The following is a 27,114-nucleotide window of genomic DNA, read 5'->3' on the forward strand; positions in this document are numbered from 1 at the left end:
TCATCTTGGCACCTCTCACAAACGTCCTGAAGCTGCAGCAGCGCATATCATATCGGAAGAGAATATACAGAATAAAAATGACTCCAGTAAAACTAAGTCGGCTCTTTTGGATAACCACCAGGGACCAAGAACGAGGGATAGGCCGCGAGCTCAGCGAAATAAAGGCCAGTCAAGGTTGCCTAGAGGATTCTGGTTCATTTATTGAATACATGACAGATCAGACAGACAGTGTAAAATCACATGTATTATTTGTACTTTAAAAAAATTACAATAAATTACTTGAATAATTAGTAAAAGCAGTTTTACTAATGGCTGCTCTCCAGAGATACGGAACAGGAGGCAGAGAAGTAAGAAACACGTACCGGCTGTGAACACGTACAGAGAACGTCACAGAGAGGAATCAACACTGAATAGCACACCAAGTAGTGTTAAATGGGAACACCCACCAGGTACGTGTCCTTCCCAACCTTTACGCTCCGTACGCCAGCCCAAGGCTGCAGCAAACCTGGCCCCCAGCGCGGGGTCGGCTCTAGCCGAGCGGGAACAGGGCTCCGGCTGCGGCCCTGCGACGCAGGCGCCTGGCCGCTGAGATGAACGCGTCTGTACGAACAGGATTCGTTCTGCTTCCTGGGAGTGGCCGCCCTACCACCAGAAGGTTAACTCTTGGTTTCTTCTGGTCTTCGATTGATTTAAAAAGAGTAGTCAGTCACTCTCTCGGTTATTTCACCTCTTCACTGGAAAGAGATCTAGTCTGTTTAGGTTTTCCCATAACAGGCTGATGGGCAGAGGGCCACACTGCTTTGAATTCTTCCTCTTTAGGAGTAAATGCCCACCGATGTGTAGCGGTTTCTAAGAGACTGTCCATCGCCAGACTCTTCGTACACGGGATGTTCAGAAAGGACACACCGAACAGCTGCAGGTGGCACAACATTCCTGCAAATCCTCCCGCCCCAAACATTTGTAAGGGCAGCCCGCCAAGGGCTCTGGAAAGCTAGATACTTGTATTCATATTTGACTAGTCAGAGCTTTCTTAGGGGTCCTTCCAAAAATAGGACCCATCATTACTCGGCAAAAATGTAGAATCGGCAAGAAACAAAAGAAACGTTTTCTGTATTGACAGGGAAAGTCAAGCAGACCAGCGTGCCACTGGCCTGCAATGCTGAGGAGCCGATTCACGCATTTCCAGTTCAGGAATGTACTCCCTCATTACAACTGTTGTGACCCTATTAATTGACCTTGTACTACTTCTGCACTGAAGTCAAGGAGCTTGTGGCTTCCCAGACAAACTAAAAACAATGGCTTTCAAAGAATTAAAAAGCAAAAGCTAGAAAAAAAGGTTTGTCTGAAAACCATCTCCTGAACGCTGGAGGAGAAAAGAAGCGATCATACACTATGAGAATGCCGAACCGCATCCGAAAGAAACCTGCAGATCTGAGAAACTTAAGGTCTGTATTTAGACCTTACGGTGCTGGGAGCAGTGGGGCACATCTGCATTGTAGTTGCTGAGTCACAGAATAGCACTGAGGAACTGAGCAGGACTATTTATAGGCCAAGGTCCTATAGCACTTAGATACACTGCGTTACCTCTCAGAGCAGCAGCCAAAAGTGAACATGGTTTCAAGCCAGGCTGCATCTGCTGTGCAAGTTACCCAGGAACGTACAGCAAACAAGGGCAGGCAAGGAGCAGTTACTGTCTGAAATAAAACTTCATTAAAAAGAAAGATAGCAAAAGGCAGACATGCATAATTTATGGTGGTAATTCTATATATGTCAGGGGCTATTAGGTTCTAATGGCTCTTGAGAATGTAATCTAATTCTTTCAGCCAGAGTAGCCAAAAAAGCACCTACACAAAATAGTCACTGTCAGAAGCCCCTCATCCATTGGGATCTATTGTAATTGTGTAGTTACTGGTCTCTGGTTAAAAAAAAAACCACACAAAATACCAAACCATCACACCTGCCATCTGCCATGTTACCTTCCTGCTTTATCTCACAAGACAATTACTGCTTTGTTGAGCTCACCCTGACACAGAGGACAGTTCATAGTCACTGGATGAACTGAACTGCCTCTCCACCTTCTTTTGATCTTTGATCTTTCGGAGGATGTTGACCTTTTTCTCAAAGTAGTTTACAAGGGCTGTCTCTGTCAGCATGGATGCTAAGATCTGCTCAAAGGAGATAGACCAGTCTGTATCAATGGTACTGCCATACCTGGCAGCTGAACTACCGCCTTCGCAACCAACCAGGACTGTGTCATCTGCAATGTCTTCACACTGCAGGGAGCCTGTGCTGACCATGGAGTAGGAAGACATGGACATATCATCTTTGGTTTCATCATCTGATAGCAGCTGTAAAGGAGAGCCTTGTCCTTCTCCTGCCCCATCTCCCAGAGTTTGGTTTTCCTGCTGGGTTTTTCCAGGCTGAGCATCTCCAGGGGCTTTGTCCTCATGGTCAACTTGGGGCTGCTGCTGCTCCACTGCTGAATTCTGACTCTGTTCAGATGTTGGTGACTCCTCTTCGCTCACAGGATCTTGGGTATTGTTTGTTTTGCAGTCTTCAGACTTCTTCGTGGGCCGGTTGGAGAATTTTTTTCCAACCTCCCCAATTCGCAGAAGGAGACTGGCTACAGTGGCAATTGCATGGTACAGCTCTTGCTCCACCGGGTCCTCACTGAACATGTTGTAAAGAGTCTTGCATAACTCTATGAATTGTTCCTTCGAAAGACAAAGACCAAAAATCATACTTCAGACTGCAAAACAAAGTTACAGTGGTGGATGAAGCAACATGCATATCTTCACTGACTCCTTGTTTATTCGCCTCCCCACCAAGTGGCAACTTATTTTACTGAGTCACAACAATCCAAATTCAGGCAAACTGCTCTCTCTGGGGCAGAGGCTAAATTGAGACCCAGACAGAAATGTAAAGACAGATAGACAGATACACAGATAGATAAATAAATAGATAGACAGATATTCCCCCTGACTGACACACAGAACACTAACAGATTCATATCTGAAAAAAATAGAAGCTTTACTTCTGTCCTGCTACTCTTCTGTGGTCAGCTTCTAAGTACGTCCAAACTGGGATAAAACACCCCCATAAAGGAAATCAGAGACAGAAAAGATAACACTAGTCAGCAGATTTTTTTTTTCCCTGTAACCACAATTCTCTCTTCACCAGGTAGCTGTAACTTGAGGCAATGCACAAACAAAAAAGCCAGACAACTTTGTATCACTGGTGGGATATTTGAAACACTGCTCTAGAGGGAAAACGTAGATCGCAGTTCTTTTAGGAAAAGGTAGTCTGGGAGACAGAGAGAATCAAATACATTTGACTAGTGGAAACAAAGCAGTTTGTCAGCCAGATACACATCCACTGAGGAATTCAACGCAACGCTGTGGAATCAGACACTATTAAAACACACCAGACCAGTAGAGCAGGACAATCTACGGGCAAGGACTGAGCACGCCAGCCTAACAGCTGCTACATACTGCTGAATTCTCCCCTAAGCTGTAAATCATCTAACTGGAAATCATTCACTTACCTGGCTCATTTTGGGGAGATCCTTAATGGTTTCTTTCTTGGACTCTTTTTCTTTGGCCCACATTCTTAGGTAATATCTATAGTCCTGTGGACTGGTACCTTTCTCCTCTACAAGACAAGACCAAGCCATTACTGCCAGGTGGTTAGCGGTCTGAGACTTAAAAAGTGAACCCCATGCCAGAAAAAAAGCAGTCCTGGAAGCAAGTTTTAATGACAATTCAGGAGAGGGTCTGTGAAGATGACGGTACTGTTTTCTGCTAGTTTATCTGACGTGGCTCAGTAGAGCAGAAATTTCAACGCTGCTGCATCAGCTTGACGTCTCATAAATGAACTCTATGAGTTGGTATGTTAAAGACTCAGAGCAGTAAAGGCGTGAGAGAGACCTTTTTCCTGGCTAACACCCTGCTGTACCTTTTTCTACGAGGGACATTTTGAAAGGTTTCCTTGATATAGAAAAGGGACAATGAACAGTTGATACTGTAAGAGATAAGACTAGAATGTGGTAAGAAAAAAAAAAAAAAAGCCATATCTATTTATGATTATGAAATTACCTTTTTCTTGACAGCTCTCATTTCTCCTTCCTTTGTCTTCCTGCGTTTCTAAAAATAATGGAATTATACAAGAAACTTTAATATCCAGTTTTCAGCAATACAGCACACTGAGAACAATAAGACAACTCAGGTCCAAAGAAACACCACATAAGAATATATTCAGGAGAAGCTGGATCTCAAACTCCCACATAAAGTTTAGAGGAACGAATAGGACAGGATGGAAGCAAGAGACTGATTGGATAAACTGGAAAAAAAGAAGCCACACTGAACAAGTGGGTGAAAGAAGTAGGTAGAAGACAGAACTCTTAAAAGAAAGGGTCAAACGTAGACATAAAAGACAATGAAGCAATGTGATCACTTAAACACAAAGTTGAGCGAGCTAAAGCAAGATAAAAAAAATGAAAAAGAAAAAAAACCCCAAGCCCCACAAGGCTGTGATACAAGGATAGCTGATAAGTATCTACACTCACTAGTTTTCTTCAACTAAGCTGACATTTTTGGAGCTATTTGCAGAGCCTAACTTTAGGAAATTCACTTCTGGTTCCCCATGTTGCCACTAGACTATACAGGAAGTCTTGGCTTATCTCGGACTGTTAAGTTAACCATCTAGGATCAAACAGCGCAAGCACCCCCTTGTTTGTGCTTATTCACCTAGATTTTTGAAGCATTATCCTAATTTGGCAAACATTTAGCACAAATGACATTTCTTTGACCTTCTCCTCTTTGACAATCCCTAACACGGTATTTTAACAAATACAGTAAATTAAAGTCTACTGACATTTTTACAGTGCAATGACATGTATCTTTATTTCTTTAAATTAGAAGACTGTGGAGGAGGCATAATGATAACACAATTACCATCTACCTGGGCCAGCAAGCCTAGCACCTCACACACTGCTGTGAGCACGTTTTTCCACCCAGTCGCTAGGATGAGGCAAGTTCCACAAGGAGAGGCTGGACAAAACCTCCTTTTGACCAAGGTTGAAACACAGTAGGTAGAGTAAACCAGGTACTGGAAGGTGTTTAACAGCTTATAGCATTTTGTTTACAGACGGAGTATCAGGAGACAGGGGCAGTGGCAACAAATCCACAGTATTTTAAACAGTGCGCTGGTGCTGGCAGATAGTATCAGCGTTATGGCAGTGCTCAGTGTGTGCACATAACCCAGAGACTGACCTTGAGACTCACAGTGCAGGCAGAAATCCAGCTCTGAGACAAAAGGAGATACTGGAGCAGCAGAAAAAGGGGTTGAGGGGACAATATCCCAGATAAAACAGAAGAAAGGGCCATACAGAGATAGACACAAAGGAGGAAACAAAAACAAGAAAAGAGACAATGAGATTTGCATGAAAACCCCAAATCAAAAGGGGGACAGGGCTGGTAAAAGCAGATACAACACACTGCTCCTCCTCAGCGGTCTATGACTGTGCTTCAGAGCGTACTGAAGCATGTCCTGCGTGGGAGGGGTGCTGAGCAGTTTAAGCTCCAAACTTCTTTCCCATCATGCAACAATAAAAGCCAACCCAAACACACCGGCAAATCTTAACATACTGCCACCAGGAGATCATGCCTTGTGAAATTACCATTCAAAGCACATTTGTGCTGCAGCTCCTGCCTAACCTGAAAGGTAGGGGTAGCAAGTGTTGTATTACCTTCTGTTGTAACATCCTCTGTGAAATAACTCGTGGCCTCCAAAGCAGATTCCGTCTCCTCTGGGCTCAGAGCTGTACTTACAGAGAAAGAGATGTAAGAGATCTCTGAGTTAACAGAACTGCAGCATCACCCACTTCATTAGCAAAATTCATAAAGCATCCCTTTTCAATTGCATGTCAGCACAGACCACGATCAGTGGTAGCGGAACATGGAAGCAATTACTCACCGGGAGGCAGATGCAGTTTGTAAAGTACTTTGAGTTTTTCAGTGAAGTCACCATGATACATCCCACCTGTGAGGGAAAAAAAAATACAAACAGCAAGAAAAATAGCGCTTAGCATAAAGAATCACCCTCTGCCCACAGGCTCAAAACAGACCGAGTTTCCACGCAATGAGGAAACACTAACTGTACACAGCTCTGTGCAGAAGCAGTAAAGAAATCGACGGCAAAGCTGCATCGTGTTAGATTGCCTCCTACCCTCTCCTGAAACGGTAGACTGTCTAGCAAAAAGCTGTCTTTTGTTCTGCGAGAAGCTTCCTGTAAGGCTCTCACCTTTCCCTCACAACAGTGCAAAAGCAGCTATCTCCTTTTAGTTCTGTGTTTGGAAAAGGACACAAACATGTTTCGTAATATTCCATCATCTCCAGAAACACCACTTACTCATCCCTGTCACAAACTCCTTGAAGTTAATGAGAGAATCTCTGTTTTCGTCCAGAAGCCGGAACAAGCGCCCTGCTAGCACAGGTGTATGTGTGCCACAGGACCAGGGGGTCAAACTGATGAACAGGTCTTTGAACTGCTCCATGTCTATGCGATACTGCTCCAGGTAGGGCAAACTCTGATCTCGGCGCGCAGCTGCAGCACGATTATTCCCCCAGTAACAGCTCATCAGATACTTTGCCTTTGGAGGGAAAGGGTTAACAGGTCAGATTATACTATAGCACAACAATCTGCAAGAGCGGAGACTTTCTTGTAACTCCGGAACAGCACTGAGTAAGCAGAGAAGAGACATTTCAGGACACACTGTTTATCTCCCCATTATCAACAGTGTTACTTCACGACAAAGCAGTAAGAAATGAAGGAAGAGAGAAGCATTTCATGAAGCCATGAAGAACAATTTTAAGTGAAAAATCTCCCAAAACATGGTATTTCTGAACGAAATGAAACTCCAAGGCTTTACTGCAAAGAGTACATGCAAGTTTTGGAACTAAGCTCTTGCTAGTTCTACAGCACACTGCCACTGAGTTTATAGTGACTTTGGTAAAGGTAGTTTGGTAACATCTCTCTTTTAAAAACACATTTCCTGGCAAATAAGGGCAAAACACTTAAGTAATTGTGTCATAACTACAGAACAAGTTAATGGCAAACTTGAAAATAAAAATTAAGGTGTATTTGATCCTAGGTCCTTATTCCAAGCGCTGTGTGACATTCCTTTCCACTGTCTCCAGGATCTCTTCCTGAATTAGTATCATTCAAAAGCTGTGAACGTGTTTCACCCATCTTTGCCAAAAGTAAAAATCAGATAATAACAGAGCAAACTCACTGATACCATGTATAACAGAGACCCACGTCTGTTTCTGATCGGTTCGATTAAGAATCGAACCACAGTCGTTATTTCCTTTTCTGGTCATTCTGATATTTGGTCTCTTTGTGCCTGAACACATTCTTCCCCATTCTAGCTTCTTACCTTGAACACTACATACAGCTCTTCTAATTCTTCAATAGAGAAACCAATGTCACTAGACACAGCTCGGACCTACAGTTAGGGAGAAAATTAGAGTGAACAATTTATTTCAAAGCTGGACAAATTAAAAATGACTTACTGAAAAATCAAATGGAAGGAGATAGGACATTGAAGGAAAACGAAAACGTAGCCATTCTGATACCTCCAATTGCTACGGATTATAGGTCAGGAAGACGGTTTCTGCTCAGGCAGAAAATGCTGACATTTAGAACAGCTAATAAAAAATTGCTGAGCTTATTTCCTCCTTTTGTAGATCTGAGAACAATACGTTGCCTCTCCCTCGTTTTTATCTCTGCATGTTTGACTCAGGTGCATTGAAAAACTGGCGTGAAAGGAACAGCTGGATGAGGTTCTCCACTTAGATATGAGACAGTTGCAATAGATGTTGATACTCCTCTTGGGCCCTGAACCCTTCTACAAAATTCCCCAACATTCCAGCAAACGCTCTAAATGGGAGGAAAGTGATTATCTGCAAGTTAATCGTGCTCAGAGATTGCAGGCGAGTAGTAAAACAGACACTGTCAGGCAGTGGAGAATAGCACAAGGCCCTCAGGCAGTTTTTATTTCCCTCCGTGCCAAATATCTAACTTGACCGCGCCCTAGCACTTCAATCCATTTTATTAAATTAACAAGAACTACCTTAAGAAGGAAACTGAACATCCGTTAATCCATTAATAAATCCATTTTTCATATTATCTGCAATTCTTTAAGTCACTTTAAACTGGGTTTGCTACAGAGCAAGCTTCCTAGATGCTTAAGGCAAAACATGTTACATTTAATATGCCATTTGGTAGCTCATTTAATCTGGGAGTCACATACCACACTCTTCTTGGCTGTATCCTCTAGAGACTGGATCACTTTCAGTCTTTGTTTAAAACGCATTTGTTCAATGTCATCTGCCTTCAAATTGCTAAATTTCTACAAGAAAAGGAAGAGACCAGGTCAGCATCATCTGCTAAAGAAAGAACAATCCCTGTTCAATCATACGTTCTTTAGCGAGTGTGCTGTCCCCGCAAAGATGACCTAAAACCACTAGAAGCCTTCTACCCGAGGGAATAAGATGAGAAAAAAACTTGTGCCCTATTTCCCATTCACGCCTGCCCTGCAAGAGAACTCACTCAGAATTTGTATGAGGAATCCCACATCAGAGGTTTCTGAAGAACAGCTGAAAAAAAGCATCTGTCAGGAAGGGCAGAAATACAGATCCTGTACTGTGGCAGAGACAGAGACTAGACTACTTTTTGTTCCTTCCAGACATGTTTTTTCTGGAATTTACAGCTGATAAGATGAGATACAGCTACAAACACCAAAGTGTAACAGGCTTTTCTTCTACAGAACAGGTCAGACAAGTAAGATGAATTTGGTGACATTCTTTTAAAAAAAGAAACCATGAACAGTCAGAGAAGGCAGATCTGAAGAAAGAAACAAACCTCCTCAGCAAAATGGCAACTGCATGACAATAAGCAGCTGGAAGGGAACAGGAGGAAGAACATGGGGAAAAAAAGAGAAACGAATCCACCTTTATTACAGTGTAGGAGAGGTGAGCTGTCAAATGCCAGCTGGTTTCTTTCTGTCATTGAAATACATATTTCTTATGAGCGTTTGTTCTCAGTATGAATAACGAGGTACACCTCCACTAGTGCTGAGGTATTTCAACAGCACAGAACCCACTCTTGGGTCACCTTGCTATTATTATAGCACAGATCGCAGAACAGGATTCCTGCAAACATGTACTGAGGCACTTCCACGTTTCTGCAGTATACCTCTCAATAAGTTTACCATGAAATTCTTTCCCTGTCTCCCTAGCACTGACAATTCTCAAATACAGGTAAGAGTTGAGACTTTTTTTGGCAAAGGAGGAAGAAACCGTTGGCCTGTAGTTTTTACTAGCTTTCGGTTTTCATTTTCGTCTTCACTGGGATCAGAGAGTCTCTTTGGAATCCACAACACCCGAAAGCGTTAGACTACTTATACTGAACAGGAGGATTAATGGGTTAAGCCTGCACTCCTTAAGTACCTCAAGCTATGAACACTGTTCAGGTCCTGGATGCACAAAAAGTACAAAACTGGGCCCTAGGAGGCAAAAATCCCTTGGGTAAAAACTAAGCCAGAACCTGACCTCATAGGATGTTTTGATGAGTTCAAAGATGTCTATTTCAAGTGGCGGGTCATCCCCACTTGTCAGTAAGGCATGCAAGTGAGGGATAGGCGGAGAGACGCTCTGTCTGTTAACTACGTTGTCCAGATACCTGTAGAGGAAAAAAAAACAGAACAGACATAGGACTCTGGGGTTCATGTCAAGGAAAAGAACACCCTAAACACATCATTCCCAACTCCTTTATATCATTAACCTACAAAGGTAGAAAAAGCGTTTTTTCCCAGCTAACCTACAACAGTATCCTTTCTCTCTCTTCTATACAGCTAGTTTTCATTCTAATTTTGGAATCTCTCTTAAAAAAAAAAAAAAACACTGAGTTTCAGGAAGTAAGCGGAAAATCCTTGTTGCACGTGGAACAGATGCACGTTTCAAACAAGCAAATCTTACGTTTACTTCACTGGGGGAATATCTGTTTGATGAGATTTTATGTTTTTAGCAGTCAATTCCGCCCAGGATTTGGCACTGACAGCAGATCAGAATGCTTTTGTGAATTTTGGATCAACAGCCCTTTGGAGTTCAAATTCAAACTGAGCAGCAGGAATGCATCATGCCACAAAGTAAACAACTCTGGAAACATGGGATTCCTCCATGCCCGACCCTGAGCTGGCAATTCCTTTCAGCTGATTTAAAAGAAAAAGCCAATCTTTCTGGAGCACAAAGAGCTTAATGACAGGACGAGCATTCCCCCCTCAAATGGTATCTATGTAATGGAAATCGGGGGAACTTTGAAAGAGTCTCTCTGATTAGGTGGGAAAAAAAAAACGATGATTAAGAAGGGCGCTATTAACATTCAGTCACTCATAAGTAAGAGCAATGAATGGTACCTGCCCAGAATAGTCATGGCTTCACCTTCATCACAGCACTGTAACAACTTCTCCATGTTGGCATCAAGTATGGCCAATGACACCTGCAAGATAAACTTGATGCCCTCATAGAAAAAACAGTCAACAATGACCACAGCACTCTCAAAGGGCATGACACTGAGAAAGAGAGTGAGAAACCAGGAAAGAGATATGGTGGAAATCACTCCCAGGTCCTGCATCTTTTCTGACAGCTGTGGAAGATACTCTCGTGTAAGTTCTTCAAAGATGCCTTGGTCCACTAACGCACCTGGAAGAAGAAACAAACACAATGGGAAAACTCAGATTTCTTGGCACCATGGTACTACGCCCAAATGAACCCATTATTAAACAAAGTAGTGCAAGTTCACTTTATTTTCATATCAACCTCTTGACACCAGTGTTAACACATTTGTTTAGGATTCTTCCTTCTTCTCAATAAAGAAGTATCTCACATACAGAGATACTACTGTGAAATTGGAGAGCATGCAGCAACTGGATCGCTCATTGAGCTATGCATTTTCCCCGAAAGGAGATGAGGATTACTGATCTTATGACATTTACATGAAACCAGACTTTCTTTTCCAGACTGACTTTAAAAGCCCATGAAGTGGGACTTTCACAAACCTTTTTTTCAGAGCCTATTCCAAAGACTTATTACATCATTCAGATGGGTAAAAAAATAACTCAATATTTTTCTTCTTGCTTCGTCCCATTACTGATGATCCCTCCTGCTACCCATTTTAGTGAATTCATCTTTCTTGTTTGGTTTTGTAGCTTGTAGTGTCTGTTCCTGCGTCTCCACCATACACCTATACCTTTAGAAGAAACCAACAGGCTCCTGCTTCATTTTCCTTAAAACGTATCACATTTAATTCATTCTGAAGAAACAAAATGTTCCTGAGAGATGCTGGTGGAACTGTAGTTGAAAATTCAGGTTCCAGTATGAACTGGACAAAGACTCACCCACTACTCTTGTGTTGTAGTAATCTGGCAACATCCGCTCACATAAAGCCACCAGGAGCCAGAAAGCCTCTTCCTCGTTGCAGTATAGCAACAGGACCGATGTCACAATGTTCATGGCCTACTAGCCGGCAGTTCAACACACAGGTAGAGGAGAGAAATACGAAAATCCTGACGTTATATATCTGCTAAACTTACAAAGCATGAATACAGCTGAAGAGTTCTATGGGAGTGACAGTCAGATCCATTTCCAGCTTTTACTTGTGTCTGAGTCACTGGGTGACCTTGAGCCAATCTAATTTTCTGTTTCTGTTCCTCTGTTTGAGAGACAGCAAATAACACAACTACTTTTGGTCAAGCACTTTCATTAATCAATCTGATTGCATCTAATTTTCAAAGTTTTCATAAAAAGCTGCGTAACAATTTCATCATAGGAGAACAACAGAATGAGATTGTCTAATACCAAAGTAATGGAGAAAACAAATCTGAATTTCTACTGAGTTGTTTCACAAACGAACAACTGGATTCATTTTCAATATATTGCCTATGTGCATCATCATTTATTCAATTTGACTGCTCATATTAAAAAAACACAGAAAATGTTTTTGTTTAACTAAGGAAGGAATAACAAAGGAAAACTAGTAAAAGACTGTGTCATTACTCCTAACAGAAATTTGCAAGATGTATTTAAATCCCGAATCCAAAGGATAATTAAGATCCTGCAACATCACCACATCCTTCCGACTCTCACATCACATGGAGAGCATTGAGGAAAAGCTTGAACTCAGCAAAAGCTGCAGAAAAGGTCCAAGTCAGGCATGGTCACGGTGTAAGGCTAACCAGTCTAAGACTACTTTCTTACCTGACAGTACCCAATTGTTGGATTTCTGAATGCATAAGCTGTTAAGACTCTCCGGAGGGCAGCAATTCCCAACTCATTCTGGAAGGCAGGATGTTCTGGCATGGAACGGTGCAGATCTCTCTCAATTTCCTCTGTGGCAAGATTGTATTTTCCCATTGACTTTTCCACAAGATCTTCATAGTAACCAGGATGAGTGACCATCTCATTCCAAGCCCCTGTAATGAGAAATACGGCTTCACTTCTCGAGCTTTAGCATATAGACTTTTCCGCCCCCAGCTTCAGCAAAGAGGCAGCCAGGAAGCACTACGTGAGCTCAATAATTACAAGTAGGTATGGAAGTATAGGAACAAACTCGTTGTTAAATCATTACAGTCTCGGTCCCAAGTACTGAAATTCAGACAAAGGCCGAAGAGCTATGGTCATAAATAGGTCGTCTCATAAAAGTGATCACTGTGCTTTTGGGCGAAACTTCCCTGAAGCATCATTCAGAGGGAGTTAGCTTCTTCCTCTGAAATGAGCTATGACTTATACCTTTTCCTCTGAGAAGAGCAGAAAGCTTACTACTGCTAGCTGCCCAAGTATCCAGTACAATCTCCCACCTGAGAAAAGGAGCCAAAGCTCTCCACGAAGATTCTCTGGGATTCCTTTTTGCACCAGCTCCCTAGTCTTGGCTGTGCGATACATACACATCCCTCGTCCATATTCAAAGAAATGGATGTTCCAGGACTCTTCCTTCATCTTCTCCTTTGCCTTCACAGGAACAAATATGCCCATTTTAGGAAACTAAAGCATTTTTATGTTTGCAGAACAGGTAGTTTCAGAATATTCAGGCCTATGTTTCACAAAAGAAACGCACTGTGACATTTAAAGGCTTTCTTCTTCCTACTGCATAAAAGGATGTATGCTAACCTACGCTGCTGTTCTGAATCACTTCTGACCTGCTTAAAATCAAGCCTTTAAAGTGGTAACGCAGGCTGTGCAATGACACCATCGTTCGCAAAGCTCTACATAAATGCAAGCAGAACCAAAGCATAAGACGATTTTTAACTAGGATCTAGAGATAGCAGTTCTCTGCTTCTCTGATCTAAAGAAAAGCCGTTCTTCACAGACATGAATTTACATCCCAGAAGCACAGTAACACTAATTTCTCAGCTCAAGTATCTCGGGTATCCCAGTGCTGATAAAGTAAGATGATGTTCAGGTTACACCCACTACAGCTCTCATCACTGTGCCAGACACAGCAGTGATACTACAGGGGTGACAGAAGCTGGTAAGAAAGTGCATTTTAAGAGTCTTAGAGTAGGGCAGGAGGTCTGCTACCTATTTCAGGCTATTACCATTAATTGCTTTAGGTTAAAATATTACTTACCCCTTTGGGTCCCAAGAGCTCTTCAGAATTTCTTCTGAAGAGTTTGAGTAGCCCTTGGGAGGCTGTTGGCACTTCCCCTGCACAGAAGTTGACAGGTCGATTGCTGAGAGCAGATGTTGGACTAACTGCAAGTGGGCTGCTGGAAGGCAACTCTGGCACTTCCTGGAGAACACAGATATTTACTCTGATAAGAAACGTGACGCATTTCTACTGTTATACAATTAGTCACGTATAACATATCTGTCAAAAGCCAGAATGGATGCAGTGAGAGCTTAGCGGGTAACAGTTCTGGCTTTTCCCTGATAATTTATTCATACTGTTCAAGAATTAGCCCAGTGTTTAAGCCTCTCTCTTGCACTGACTTTCAGGACAACTTATCCTACTATTAGCAGTGAACCCACAGGAAGAGTACTTCAACAGCCTCCAGTTAGTTAAAGACTGTAGGCAAACCTAAGTAGTTATCTCACTATGCAAACTAACCTCTAGGGCAGAATGGCAAAGCAACTGAGACAATGAACAACAGAACGAGACACAAAGCATCTGAGCTCAGCCAGCCTCCCTCCTCTGTTAATGGTCCGACAAAGAGATATCATTTGCTGGCGCACACACGCTGTAAGGAGCATGGCTTTGAGGAAGTGCCAAATGCTCCTCCCAGCTATTTTCTTAGTACCTCACATCCAGGATCACCAAAATTCCACTTCCACTCCCTGTCGCTGCCACATGGTTTCTTGGATGGTGTTCTCTGCAAGAAGTCAGAGATTCTCTGCACCAAGAAATCTCGGTCCTTCAGATTGGCAAAGAAGAAGGTCATTTTACTTCTGGTGCTGATGGAGAGAGGGCTCGGCAAGACACTGGAACTATCTGCTTTCTCAACAATTGTCACCTAGAAGATAGAGACAAGGGCCGTTTGGATCTAGCAGATTCTGCATCATTGGTAAAGTAACACACAAAAGCTAGAAACACACAAAGGATAAGAAAGGACTGTGGTCTCAGTACAGAGCTAAGAGATCCCCACCTCCCTGAGAGGAATGATGAGATGACAGGCCTCCTCTGCCTTACTGGCAAAGCAGATATAATTGTTGGAAACAAACATCTGGCCAGGAATGTGCATCTTGTTGAATGGTGTCCACAAGGTACAGTCTGTATGTCCATCCAGGCACTCATCCTTGGGCAGCCGGAAAGTGGCACGGTAGCACTCATTTTTGGCTCGAGCATCTAGGTCTCTGGGGAAAAGTAAAGAGTAAACCCCACACGCAGTTTATTTCTGACTTGCGAAACCCACTCAAACGCTAACACAACTGACCACTCCAACCACAACCTTCCAACCGTGCTGTGCATTCTTTACTATTCGTTTCTGTAACTGAGATGCCTTCCCCTAGCCGGCTCCTCTTTCAGCCTTCAGATTTCAGACATGCTTCACTGGCAAGGCATGTCCTGCAATATAAGACAAAATAGGCAAGTGCATCTCAGAACAGAAATCTAGGAAACTGAAACGTCACATCAGATTCTTGAACTGTAGAGAACAGTCCACAGGAGAAGGATTTTATTGCAATGCAAATGTGTGTTAATTTTGATAAATCTTCAGCCTCAGACAGAGAGGCCAATGTCTGTTTCTTCTTTCACGCATTTTTCTACAGGATTTTCAACTGACAGTCTCAGGCCATAACTTCACGCATGAGAAAGACATGAGGGCGTACGTGAATGCAATACTGCTTTAGGATGGAAAAAAAGAATAGGCAGAGGGTGAAGGACTGAAATAAGTAATGCAGCCCCTGAAGTGAGAAAGCCCCAATTCTGACTGGGGCAACTGGGAGCTACAGAATGTGTAAACATTACATAATAACGCAGATTTACTATTACAAACCCTTCTTCTCTGTCCTCTGCTCTCACTGCTGGAAACACACCTTTTTAGTGCAGAGATGTTCTTAAGAGGCTTCCTGGGCTTTGGGAGGGACTTGTCCTCTAGGAAGCTCTCATTATCCAACAGCTGCCGCATAGCAATGTTTGCCAGCTGTTCCATCAGCTTGAAGGTCTCATTGATATTGAGGAACATGGAAAAGAAAAGTTCACCGTCCCTAGTGCTCACTTTAATGCACTCAGGGAACAACAGCGTAGCGTTTTTTTCTAGCTGAGTTACATCCACCCATTGGATCACCAGTGTCACTGGAAAAAAAGTTCAAAGAAACTGCTATTAAATTTGAGGCAAAACAAGTAGCAATCAGAAAAGAAGCCCAAGCAGCAAGTAAGGCAGCAGTATTTTTTCTCTTTCATTTACATTTACCCAAATTTTCATTCCGTCTTTCCAGCAAGTTAACTTTGGAGCAAAGAGTTCAAGCTTTGGAAATATTGGGGGAGCGTCCCAAACAAAATCCAAAAACAGACTATTACTTGTTTCTTTAATCTAGGGGAAGTAAAACTTTCAGGTGTACTTCTGCAACTTGAGAACTTAAGCCACATTTTCAGAAATGTCTCCGGCATTTAGTCTAAGCTTCACTGAAGCGCCCAGAATTTCAAAATCTGAAAAAGAGAGCTAAGTAATGAGTGTAACGATTGATCTATGGTTTATGTGCTAGAGCTCAAAGGATTCCTAAAGGAAAAAAAAAATGAAAAGCTTAAACAAAGTCCACACAAAATATCATCAAAAAGATCATGAAAAATGGCAGATGAACAACCAGCAAGCTAGTAACTCACCCTCTTTGCCCAGCAGGAAGGAGTAGAAACAGAGGTGATTGACAGTGAGGTACAGCCAACCTTGCCTGGGTACACGTCCCTTCCAGTAGCTGCAAGAATAATAATTGACCAACTTCTCCACCTCAGGCATCCCAAACTGCTTCCGCATCTTCAGCTCAGCCTCTTTGAATTTACCTGGGTCCTCTTCGCTCTGAGGCTGCTGATTCTTGTTCTCTTCAGCAATAATCCCCTGTAAGGACATGAGAGAGAGAGAAGAAGTGGAAGGGAATATGCCTGCTGACAGAAATAAAACACAGGAAAAGGTCACAGAAGCAAACCTGAAGACAGAAAGAAGAAATAAGTCACGGCAGTTATAATTTCTTCTGTCAAGTTAGAGAAAAACATGTAAAGACATCTAGAAAGGGCCGTGACATAGTCTGGGAACCTGCTAGTTGATCTACTCCTGAACATATGCAGCTAGCGTTCATGTTTAACCTTCGACTGAGTTTCTCGCTGCTGGCCGGGTAAAACTCTGTATGCCCTGAAAGGAGAAATGAAGTCTACTTTCACTTGTGACCAAGCTTCTTCAACAGGAAGACGATCATCTGCCAGGAAGTGCAGAACTCTGCAGTCTGTCAGATCTTGACTCGCCAGAAGGAAAAACAAATGACCACAGTATCTGTATCTGTCTCTGCATCTGTCTCTGCATCTCTCTCTCTCTCTCTCACACACACACAAACATGCAAAGAATCTGACCGGAGTATTGGCAAAAGAAAGTTTTTCAGAGTTACAGTTTTCTCTATATTATGGTAACTAGTCACTCATATTTGTGGTGTTCTAGATAGTGGGGAAAAAATGTTATCGTGCAGTCACCTAACAATAGTATGGGTCTCATTTAGAGGAGGAAGGCAGCTGCAACTTTTGATACATACACTTTCAGAGGTCTTCCAGTTACACACCTCTGATAAGACAAAAACAGAGTTCATGGCAACATTCTGCCAATGGTGTATTTCTTACCAAGTAAAGCTTCCACTTTTTAAAAGAGTCTCTAATTAGACAAGTGATATGCGGAAAAAGAAGCTGCCTGGTAGTGTGGATGGCCAAACCAGCACACAAACCAAAGGCCTTTCTTTCAAGCTGCCCAGCTCGTTACCTTTTTAATACATCCGACTAGAGGAAGGCACAAACTGCTTGCAACGGTTTCAAATCCAGCTCATTTACTCCCCTTTATACATCGGTTTTACAAGTAGATGTGCAAGTGTATTGCAGCTTCAGATTGCTACTGTCCCATAAAAAACTGCATAGATAGAGGTTTCTACCCTGGAGAATCTGTGGGCTGTGAATCTGAACTGTTTTAACTGCATAATGAGGAGAAATGCTTCTCTGAATTAGAACTCTGTGAAAGTTAGGATACAGCTCCTTACATCCTAGATGGCTTCTAGACCATCACAGCAGCGCAAGTACATTGCCTGCAAACTAGAATTACCTCTCCCAGATTTGTCGCTAAATCAACCCTAGGATAACGTTCTCTCCGTGTCAAAGGTATAATCCACAAGGATTTCAAAGAAGCATTATATTTTAATGAGGTACCATTCTAAGCAGGCAGTTCTTTGAGATTTACTTCTCCTAATCACTTGTCCTGTGTCATGACCTTCATGTGACACTGATAATACTGTACGTATTTCATGACAATCCCAAATGAATACATGTCTGAAAAGGGAGCAGAGAGAAGTTCTGCTACGGAGCTCTTGCTCGCTCCCTCCCTCCCAAGGGCAAAAAAAATCTTAACATCACCACCCCACTCTTTCTCAGGATCTGGAAGTCCTTCGGGGAAACATTTCCCTTACATGTATCTTGCCCTTCACAAATGTGGTGATATCTTCTTCATTATCAAAGATGGAGAGAGTCTGCAGCAAGTTGTTCTCCAGCCATTCCCAATGCTTCGTGATCTCTTTACGAGACGATCCTAATTGAGGGGATGAAAGATGAAGGGGAGAGCAAAGAAAAAAGAAATTAGAACAAGGTCTTTTTTTTTCTCCAGGCTCACAGCAGGACACTAATAAATATAATCACCAAACAGTCATTAGGACACAACCGCACCAAATGTATACGTGCCAAGGATATTTTATGTACTCCAACACTATGATTTTAATGAAAAGTCTCTGCTGTTGCTGAAGATAATGAGCACATTACCAACAGATCATCCTATTTGCCAGTCCCCGGCAAGCACTTTCTTTTTTTCCAGCACAGTAAGTATTCTTATCTTCCAGATAAGACGCATTCTTTTATTTCCTGGATATTCTAAAATAAAAAAAATGAACGTGCAGAAAAACCTTGAAATTTCAGACTAACGGAACTTTTTTATACCTAGAGAAGTTCCTTTTTTTTTGTTGTTTGCCGATGATACTAAACTGGGAGGAGTGGCCGACACGCCAGAAGGCTGCGCTGCTATTCAAAGAGACCTGGACAGGCTGGAGAGTTGTGCAGAGAGGAACCTCATGAAGTTCAACAAAGGCAAGTGCAAGGTCCTGCACCTAGGCAGAAATAACCCCATGCAGCAGGACAGGCTGGGGGTTGACCTGCTGGAAAGCAGCTCTGCAGAGAAGGACCTGGGAGTCCTGGTGGGCAAGTTAAACATGAGCCAGCAGTGTGCCCTTGTGGCCAAGAAGATCAATGGGATCCTGGGGTGCATTAGGCAGAGTGTTGCCAGCAGGTCGAGGGAGGTGATCCTCCTCCTTTGCTCAGCCCTGGGGAGGCCCCATCTGGAGTACTGTGTCCAATTCTGGGCTCCCCAGTACAAGAGAGTCATGGCGCTACTGGAGAGAGTCCAGCGGAGGGCTACAAAGAGGATGAGGGGACTGGAGCATCTCTCCTCTGAAGAAAGGCTGCGAGAGCTGGGCCTGGTTAGCCTGGAGAGGAGAAGACTGAGAGGGGATCTCATCACTGTATACAAACATCTAAAGGGAGGGTGTCAAGAGGATGGGGCCAGACTCTTCTCTGTGGTGCCCAGCAACAGGACGAGAGGCAACGGGCACAAACTGAAACACAGGAAGTTCCATCTTAAAACGAGGAAAAACTTCTTGACTGTGAGGGTGGCAGAGCACTGGAACAGGTTGCCCAGAGAGGTTGCAGAGTCTCCTTCCCTGGAGATATTCAAAACCTGCCTGGATGCAATCCTGAGCAATGTGCTCTAGCTGACCCTGCTTGAGCAAGGAGGTTGGACTAGATGATCTCCAGAGGTCCCTTCCAACCTCAACCATTCCGTGATTCTGTGATTTTCTGCGTGCGATTGTCAACAGAGAGCACAGAATTCCACAACAAAAAGGAAACAGAACAGTCCCATGTGAGAGGCTATGTTGTTTGCCTTCTTAAAAAAAAAAAAAAAGTCTCAGCAAAACCTTATACTAAAGTCTTCTTTAACCATACAGCCCACAAGAGCACACAAAGGAAAAGCTTCACGGTATAACCATTTAAGGAACTTTTACACAGAAAGTTGTCTCGGCTAACAACTTTTGTTCTGCTAATTATTTCAGGAATCTGCGTTTACTAAAAGATTTCTTCCTCTCTACCAATGACCATCACTATATTCTCCTGAAGGCAGAAAAAACAGATAGGGAAGAAGTAAAAAAGCAATTTTGTAAGCAAGATAAGAAACATCATTAAATGCAAATAAAAAATAAAGCTGTTTAAATGCAAATTTAAGACACTTGCAAGTTTCTATCTCTGCCAAATTCCAGTATTCAACTTCTGAAGTTTCATATAAAAGCAATGGGATATCTAAAAATGTTAGCTGGCATACTTCCCGTTAGCAACAGCATCCCTCCCACTACTCTGTTTCTCTGCAAGAACCTTAGACCCTTCAGTGTGGCTAATGAGGGAAAAGAAGATAGCAGCACATAACCCAAACAGCTCCCTAAAGCTAATATTCTACCTGACTTTCTTAAGAGGCAGCTTCAGCAATGAAACAGCCATCACATATTTGTAGCTGGATACCTAACCACAAAAACTGACCCTTGCTCACCTGTGGTTTCATAAGCAAAAATAACTGCAGGACCTGAAACCAAACACTAGAAAAAAGCAAGCTGTGTCATCTCAAGCGATTACAGGGCTATGAATTTGAGCTTTTGCATACAGGCCAAAGGATTAGACAACAAATATTATTTCTTTTGCCTCTGTGTATAAGTTTACTTGATGCTTATTCTAGCCACCTGACAATGTATTTGCAGTATAAATGATTCTGAATAACATTAAATGGCTTATTTTAGGGGCACTGAAGTATCAGAGGATGCTTTGGCCTTGGAAAACACAGGTCCAGCAGCAGTGGCGGGGGGATAATAAATCCTGTTTTCTGGTTTGTTTCATGAGCTGTGCTTCTTGCCAAGTGACAGCAGACAAATTGGTAAAAGAAGTCAAGCTTCACTAATGGAGGACTTTCTATGAACAACATTAGAATCAAAGACACAAAGGAGTAAAACTCTGCAATTTCTACAAAGAGAGTTGTAAGAATGAAGTGCTGAAGGTGGAAGGCCAAGGTGAAGGTGCAGGCATAACCAGAACTCTGCCCACTAGTTTTTACACATGATGAAAATGCAAACACACGATATGCATTTTTCATCTAGAGAAGCATATACACTTTTATCACTTTAAATTAACATTTTATTGAAATTATTTTGCTTTGACTGTCAAATGAGCACACGATATGATTAAAAGATACTTTGGACGGAGATAACGCATCTATCTTAGTATAATAATTTATTAAACTCCATATAGTTGCTATTATATCGCATCTCATTCTACCACATTGCATTACTTTAAAAGTAACTGGGATATTGAGACTATCAACTAAGACACTGTTGAAACTGTACAAACATACCACATTCCTTGAATGTCAAGATTTTACAAAATTTCAAATTTGCATCACATGTGGCCAGTGAACATTGTGCTTTTTTCTGTTCAGGTTCTTGCCTGCCATTTTATTTTCCTGCTTTCGTCCTCTCTGCCTCCTCCTTCCTCAAAAGGGAAACTGAGTTTCTGTGAAACACACAGCGGTTTCTAAACTTCTCTCCTGCAGAATTTAAGTAGCTCTGCAAGGGAGGATATTGTGTTGGTTGCCTGGGGACAAGATGGGAACAGGGAAAACAAGACATCAGCATTTGTGGGCTTAGGAAATGATTACTTCATGCTCAGATTTTACTTCTCAACCACAAAGGGAGAAGTAGAGATTCTTACTATATACCAAGCCGGTCTAACAATCTACGCCTGAAGAGGTTTTTCTCTTCATTCACCAGGAAGCCTTACAGCCTTAACCAATATTCCATGTTAGATATTAGAAGGCTGTACCATGATATAGCAACCTTCGTTATCCCAGTTTTAGCCTCTGATTTATCTCACTTTCACCCTGCAAACACATACTGCTTGGAAGAAAGAAAGGATTTGTAACATCTGCAGGAATTCAAGCTCTGACAGCGTCTAAAGCTCACAGTCCAAAGTTTGAACAATATTGGTAAGTTCTGTCATTTTTGGCACTTTGTACTGTCCCAACCAAAAACTGAAGCAAGGCACGTTGCCTCACCAAAAGCCCTGGGAAGTTTCCTGAGCAGTCACAGAATACTTCTAAGTGGGATAACGGTTCGTTAGAAGAAAAAAGACAATACAATAACACAAATCCAGACCCTAACAAGCGTTACATCAATACTCACCACATGCCACTGCCCAATACACTTGAGAGTCCTGAGTCTGGTGCAGAATGCGGTACGGGGCAACTCTGGCACTGGAATCCAAAACCACATCAAGTGTTCCCACAAGGAGGCCTAGGAAGCAGAGATTTAGAAATCAATACAATGCAATATCAAATCAAGGAGTTGGGTTAAGCAAAAACACAGCATCAACACAACAGAAAAATGCCAATGGTCATATGATGTACCCCATGATGGGAGAACAACAGTGCCTGGTCTAGAAAAAGGAGACATACATCCAGTCATTGCAAGAAAACTACCTATAAACTAGCTACAGTCAATCCCACTGTTAACGGCCAAAATTTAGATGGCAATTAAAGGTCTACTAAATCTCATTACAATCCACTGCCTTCCTAGGAGAGTTCTGTAATAAAAGTGAAACTTATTTTTCTCTAGGAGGCTCTGGACATATTGGAGATGCAGTTAAAGTGGGAAGTATTCAAATTAACTTTATCTGAAAAACATAAAAGATGTTCTTTAGAACAGATCTTTGTCCCCAGCACAGATAATATTCCCCTAAGCCTCTCAGGTCTTTCAGCACTGTACCTAAATTATTGTAATGTGATTATGAAGTCTCTGGAGTTTCCATCCTTCTGCTACTAATAGTGATTTTTAAGGCTGCTAAACTAAAACACAGAAGAGAATTTTCTATGCTGGATCTTTCAGCAGCCCCTATGCAAACAGTCGGTAAGATAACTCATCCAAAATGGAATCAGAGAGTTCTAGAGAAGTTGGCACTCCCAGGTTTCAATACATTTCTAAAAGTACTTTGATTAAAAAAAGAAAGCAAAGAACCAAAACTGGATAACGCAGAATTAAAACAAAAAAATTTTTGATAGTATGTTAAATAAAAAGGCGGGCACTTCCAGAACTACTTAATGACAGCCATGAGACTTTGTAAGGCAAATTCATTTTCTTCTATGGTTAAGTCTATTTACTAGTTAATCCAAATATTTAAGATGATACTTTGCTCTGTTACTCCAGATAATGTATTACAAACAACTTTAATACAAATTAATTTTGCAACCTCCTTATGTTTTTTATGTTTTCTAACATTAGCACTTGGGGAGGAAGCATGGTTGCTCCTCTGTACCTCATTTGTTACCTGAATGAAACATGCTTTTTCCTTCCCCTTATCTCTTTTGGCTATCAACTTGCAAGTAACAGATACCATTGAACCTAACTTCAAGAGAAGGACCACATACATAGCAAGTTCATGCAGAGAATGTCCTTATGGGGTTTGGGCACCCTTAAAACAAACACGTGTGTGTCCAGCACAGCGGGACCGCAGTTTTGGCTAGAGATTTCTTGTGTATAGTTGTAGGCAGAACACAGATTAAATGTTATGCTGAATACTTCCTATAACAATATCTAGCGTGTCACACATTGACATACAAATCAGATAAAAGACATGCTTAAAAAATTGAGGATGACAGCATTTAAACACCTTGGCTGTATGTCTACATTCATCTAACTCTAAAACGCGGACCCGCGGTTGTACAGCTCCCTTAGAGAGGACATGGGGCTTTAAACAGGTAGGGGCTCCAAAGAAGACCTGCTCACTGAGTCAAACATTTGCTCAAGAACCAAACTGGCTCAAAGCGTCAGTCCCTGAAGAATAGTTCAGTTTAAATGTTTAATATTCCAGAAGAGCATCAGGGGCCACTTCCTCTTTTAAAAAAACTGGGAAATTCCAGAAGACGCTCACATGTTTATATGCACAATAACTCAAGTAAAATTATGCAAAACGGCGCACTTCAAAATCACGTTAAATACTGTGAAAAGAAGAACTACGACGAGGACGCTGACCAGACGTTTCATTTCTGCGGCGAGTGCATTCAGCTAATGGGGCCAACGCGTAAAACGGGGCTGCACGCGGCTCGCCCGGGGGAACGCGAAAAGCGCGTTTTGTAACGTTTCTGTAAGCGCACAGGCACTCCTCGTACAAAAGGGGTGTTTTAAAAGTGTGTGTGTGTGTGTGTGTGTGTGTGTGTCCGTGCGCGTGTCTCTGTGCGTGCGTGTATGTGCCTGTCTGTGCGTGTCTGTGCCTGTCTGTGTGTCTGCATGTCTGTGTGTGCGTGTGTGTGTCTGTGCGTGTGTCTCTGTGCGTGCGTGTATGTGCGTGTGTCCACGTGTGCGTGTCTGTGTGTCTGCATGTCTGTGTGTGCGTGTCTGTGTGTGTGTGTGTGCGTGTCTGTGCGCGTGTCTCTGTGCGTGCGTGTATGTGCGTGTGTCCGCGTGTGTGTGCGTGTCTGCATGTCTGTGTGTGCGTGTCTGTGTGTCCGGGTGTGCCCCTGGGTGTGCCCCTGTGTGTGTGCGTGTCCGTCTGTCCGTGGGTCTGTGTCTGGGGGTGGGGGGAGAGGCTGCTGTTAGGACGGTGCGTCGGCCACAGTCAAGCTGCTCGCCGCCAAACCTCTCGTGGGCGACCGCGGCGGCGCCCCGCCGGCCAGCACCGAGCCGCAGCGGGGCGGACACCCCGGCACCTCCGGACACCGGAAAGGGAAACGTCTCTCACCGCGGCGCCACGCCGCCCCTCGGCCCGGCTCCCCCGCCCGCGAGACGCGGCGGACACCCGACCCCCCGCGCTTCCTCCCCGGACACAGCCGGGAGGCGCCGGCCCGGCCCCGGGGCCGCGGTGTGTGTGTGTGGGGGGGGGGGACCGGCCGGGACCCCCCTGCTCTGCCCGCCGCCGCCCCTCAGCGCCTCACCCGTCAGGCCGCCCCCTTTGCCGTGTCCCCGCCGGCGCTGCAGCAAGAAGAAGGGGTTGGCCCGCTCCGTGACCCACAGCGCGCCGGCCAGCAGCACCTCCTCGGGGCCCAGCCACATGGCGGCGGCGGCGGCGGCGGCGGGGGGCAGGCGCGGCCCGGCCCGGCGCGGCGCCGCGGAGCGCAGAGGCCCGGCCGGGCGCCCAGGCGAGGCCGGCGCAGGGGGAGCGGCCGGGCCGCGCCGCGCCGCGCGCCCACGGGTCACGGGGCCGCGCCGCTCCGCGCCGCCGGCACCACGGCGCCCTCTAGCGGCCCGGACGGCTCACGGCGGTGGCGCAGCGGCGAGGGTCCCCGCTTGGCAACTCCGAGACCACGGGTTCGAGTCCCACCTTGTCACACTAGGCGCGTTGGCGCTGATTTGCTTGGTTTGGCTGCACCGTGCTGTCGGTGAATTACAACGTGACCAGCCCAGCGCCGGGGCACAGCGAAAGGGCGAAACCTCCCACCTGTATTTCCTCAGGTCCAGCCCTGCTAAAAGGGCCCTTCCCTATTGCTGCCTCCCTTTCTGTCCTCGCACCCTGCGTCTGCACCGGTCACGGCCGCTGCATCGCCCCCGGGGGCTCGCACAGCGCCCGCGGGGTGGCAGGGACGTTGTTCAGCGGCAAAAGCCTGAAGGGCGCCTTTGGGTGCAGGACCCCTCCTGCGGGAACGGCGAGGCAGCCGCAGGGGAGCGAGGAGGAGCCGTTCGGGGCACGCGAGGGAGGGAGGGTGGTTTCACGGCACGGAAAGCCGGGCAAGCAGGCGCCGGGCGTTTTCCGACGGCTCCCTCCAGATCCTGCCCGGGCCCGTGCCTCCGCAGCCGGTTTCGGGAGGCAAATACTCGCCCGGAGCTGGCAGACAGGCTCGAATCCAACAGATTATATATATTGCACTTATATATATTAAAATATCAGGCCGATTTCATCCCTTCCTGTGCAGCCCTGCAGGACCCACGGAAGCCGCCGTTAACCAGCGCTGGTTATTTAAACGCTCTTCCCCGTTGCGGGCGCTGCAGTTCGTCGCCGCGGCCTCTCCGCAGCGCCGCTCCCGCCATGCCCTGTCCCCCCGCCGCCAGCCCGCCTCCCCCCTTCCCGCCAAGGAGGACGGGGGCCGCCGGGCGCCGCGGCCGCCAGCCCCTCCGGAGCCGGCCCGTGTGCCGAGGCCGAGCGCCCGGCGTTCCCGCTCCGGGTGCCCGGCCCCGTTTCGCGCCTCCGGTGGGGTCTCCGGCGCTCAGAGCTGGAGGACAGTTTCTGCACCGAAAGGGAGCGCAGGGTACGTGATGCTTTCTCATCTCTCGGCCGCCCAGCAGCTTGCCGGTAATTCAGTGAAATGCTGCTTTTTGTTTTAATAGCCACGAGAGCGTCGCCCTGCAAACCGCGGGAACGCCGTCTTTCCTCTGGCCTACAAATCCTTCAGCCCCGGGACGACTTCTTTTCTGTGTTGGTACAATGCCCCGCTCCTGGCCGGAGCCTTTGTGCACTCCTGGGATATAGATATTTATTAAGGGGCCGAGCTCTCGGCCTTCAGCCCGGTGGCGCGGCTCCGTCGCGGAGCAGCGATGGCTTTGGAAAGCCGGTGGGGCAGAGAACCGCTTGGTGCGTGATGAGCTTGGCCTAAAATAAACCAAAAATCTCTCCTAGTAGGGTTAGCAACTTGGTGCAAGGGCAGCCGCTACGGCCGGCCCGGGATCGCCTCGGGCAGCATCGCCCCGCCGGCACCCGGCGTCCTGCCCCACGCTGGCGGCACCAAGGCCGGGGCCGCGGGAGCAAGCAGAGGAAGCAAATACGGAAGAAACACCATCTTGACAAAAGCTCGATGCCTGGGAGCATTCCAGACCTAAATTTTTATGCAAAAATCGGTTAGGTTAATTGCAAAGGATTGACTACATCTGCGACTCCTAACAAACGAGGACGGATCTAGGCTCCGTGTTTCCGGCAGAGCATCCCAGGGAGCAAGGGCGACGGATGCAGCCGCGGACCTTTCCAGGAGAGGTGTCAAGAAAAGGTCCTGGTAAGAATGTGATGTGCTTTTCAAGCGCGTGCAATAAAAAGGACCTGTTTGTCCTTTTCCATGTGGTGGCTTTTCTTGGAAAACGGCCTCCAAGGCGCTTTCTGGCGCCAACGCGCTACCGCTGCCCCTGCGAGGACAGGGTTCGCAGCGGCCTCCAGCGCCTCCGGCCCCGGCAGCGCCAAGCCCGTTCTTTGTTTTTAGTTACAAAGAGCATCCAGGAAGCTGGGATACAATCCCAGGCAGCGTTACGCGAGTGATGGCTTGCTTTAGCA

At 44.9% G+C, this 27,114-nt stretch overlaps 1 protein-coding gene across 3 annotated transcripts; it reads right to left on the bottom strand.

Moving 5' to 3' along the window:
• Positions 1-175: 175 nt before the first annotated feature.
• On the bottom strand, positions 176-24,956 carry TBC1D9B (TBC1 domain family member 9B). 3 transcript variants are annotated; one of them, XM_068960070.1, is made up of 21 exons: positions 24,797-24,956; positions 22,053-22,163; positions 18,201-18,319; positions 16,375-16,603; positions 15,588-15,846; positions 14,699-14,906; positions 14,354-14,566; positions 13,684-13,845; positions 12,914-13,064; positions 12,315-12,529; positions 11,456-11,573; positions 10,475-10,760; positions 9,612-9,741; positions 8,312-8,410; positions 7,436-7,504; positions 6,409-6,649; positions 5,974-6,039; positions 5,747-5,818; positions 4,095-4,142; positions 3,545-3,651; positions 176-2,714 (listed from the first exon to the last, which is right to left on the bottom strand). In XM_068960070.1, the coding sequence occupies exons 1-21, from the start codon at positions 24,912-24,914 to the stop codon at positions 2,019-2,021; spliced, it is 3,717 nt and encodes a 1,238-aa protein (XP_068816171.1). In that variant the 5' UTR covers positions 24,915-24,956; the 3' UTR covers positions 176-2,018. The 3 variants fall into 3 exon arrangements, with proteins under 3 accessions (XP_068816171.1, XP_068816172.1, XP_068816173.1); XM_068960071.1 differs by lacking the exons at positions 18,201-18,319; positions 22,053-22,163; positions 24,797-24,956 and adding an exon at positions 16,692-16,804; XM_068960072.1 differs by lacking the exons at positions 176-2,714; positions 3,545-3,651; positions 4,095-4,142 and adding an exon at positions 5,047-5,321 and having other exon boundaries at positions 24,797-24,952.
• Positions 24,957-27,114: the final 2,158 nt, after the last annotated feature.

The sequence above is a fragment of the Struthio camelus genome, chromosome 13 (assembly GCF_040807025.1).
Source record: "Struthio camelus isolate bStrCam1 chromosome 13, bStrCam1.hap1, whole genome shotgun sequence".
NCBI classification, from domain to species: Eukaryota; Metazoa; Chordata; class Aves; order Struthioniformes; family Struthionidae; genus Struthio; species Struthio camelus.

Coding starts and splice junctions, on each gene's coding strand:
- TBC1D9B (XM_068960070.1), bottom strand. CDS start 24,914: ATGTGGCTGGGCCCCGAGGAGGTGCTGCTGGCCGGCGCGCTGTGGGTC. Junction 7,505..8,311: donor ATACAGCCAAGAAGAGTGTG/GTATGTGACTCC, acceptor CCCTAACTGTAG/GTCCGAGCTGTGTCTAGTGA. Junction 3,652..4,094: donor TGAGAGCTGTCAAGAAAAAG/GTAATTTCATAA, acceptor CTTGTCTTGTAG/AGGAGAAAGGTACCAGTCCA.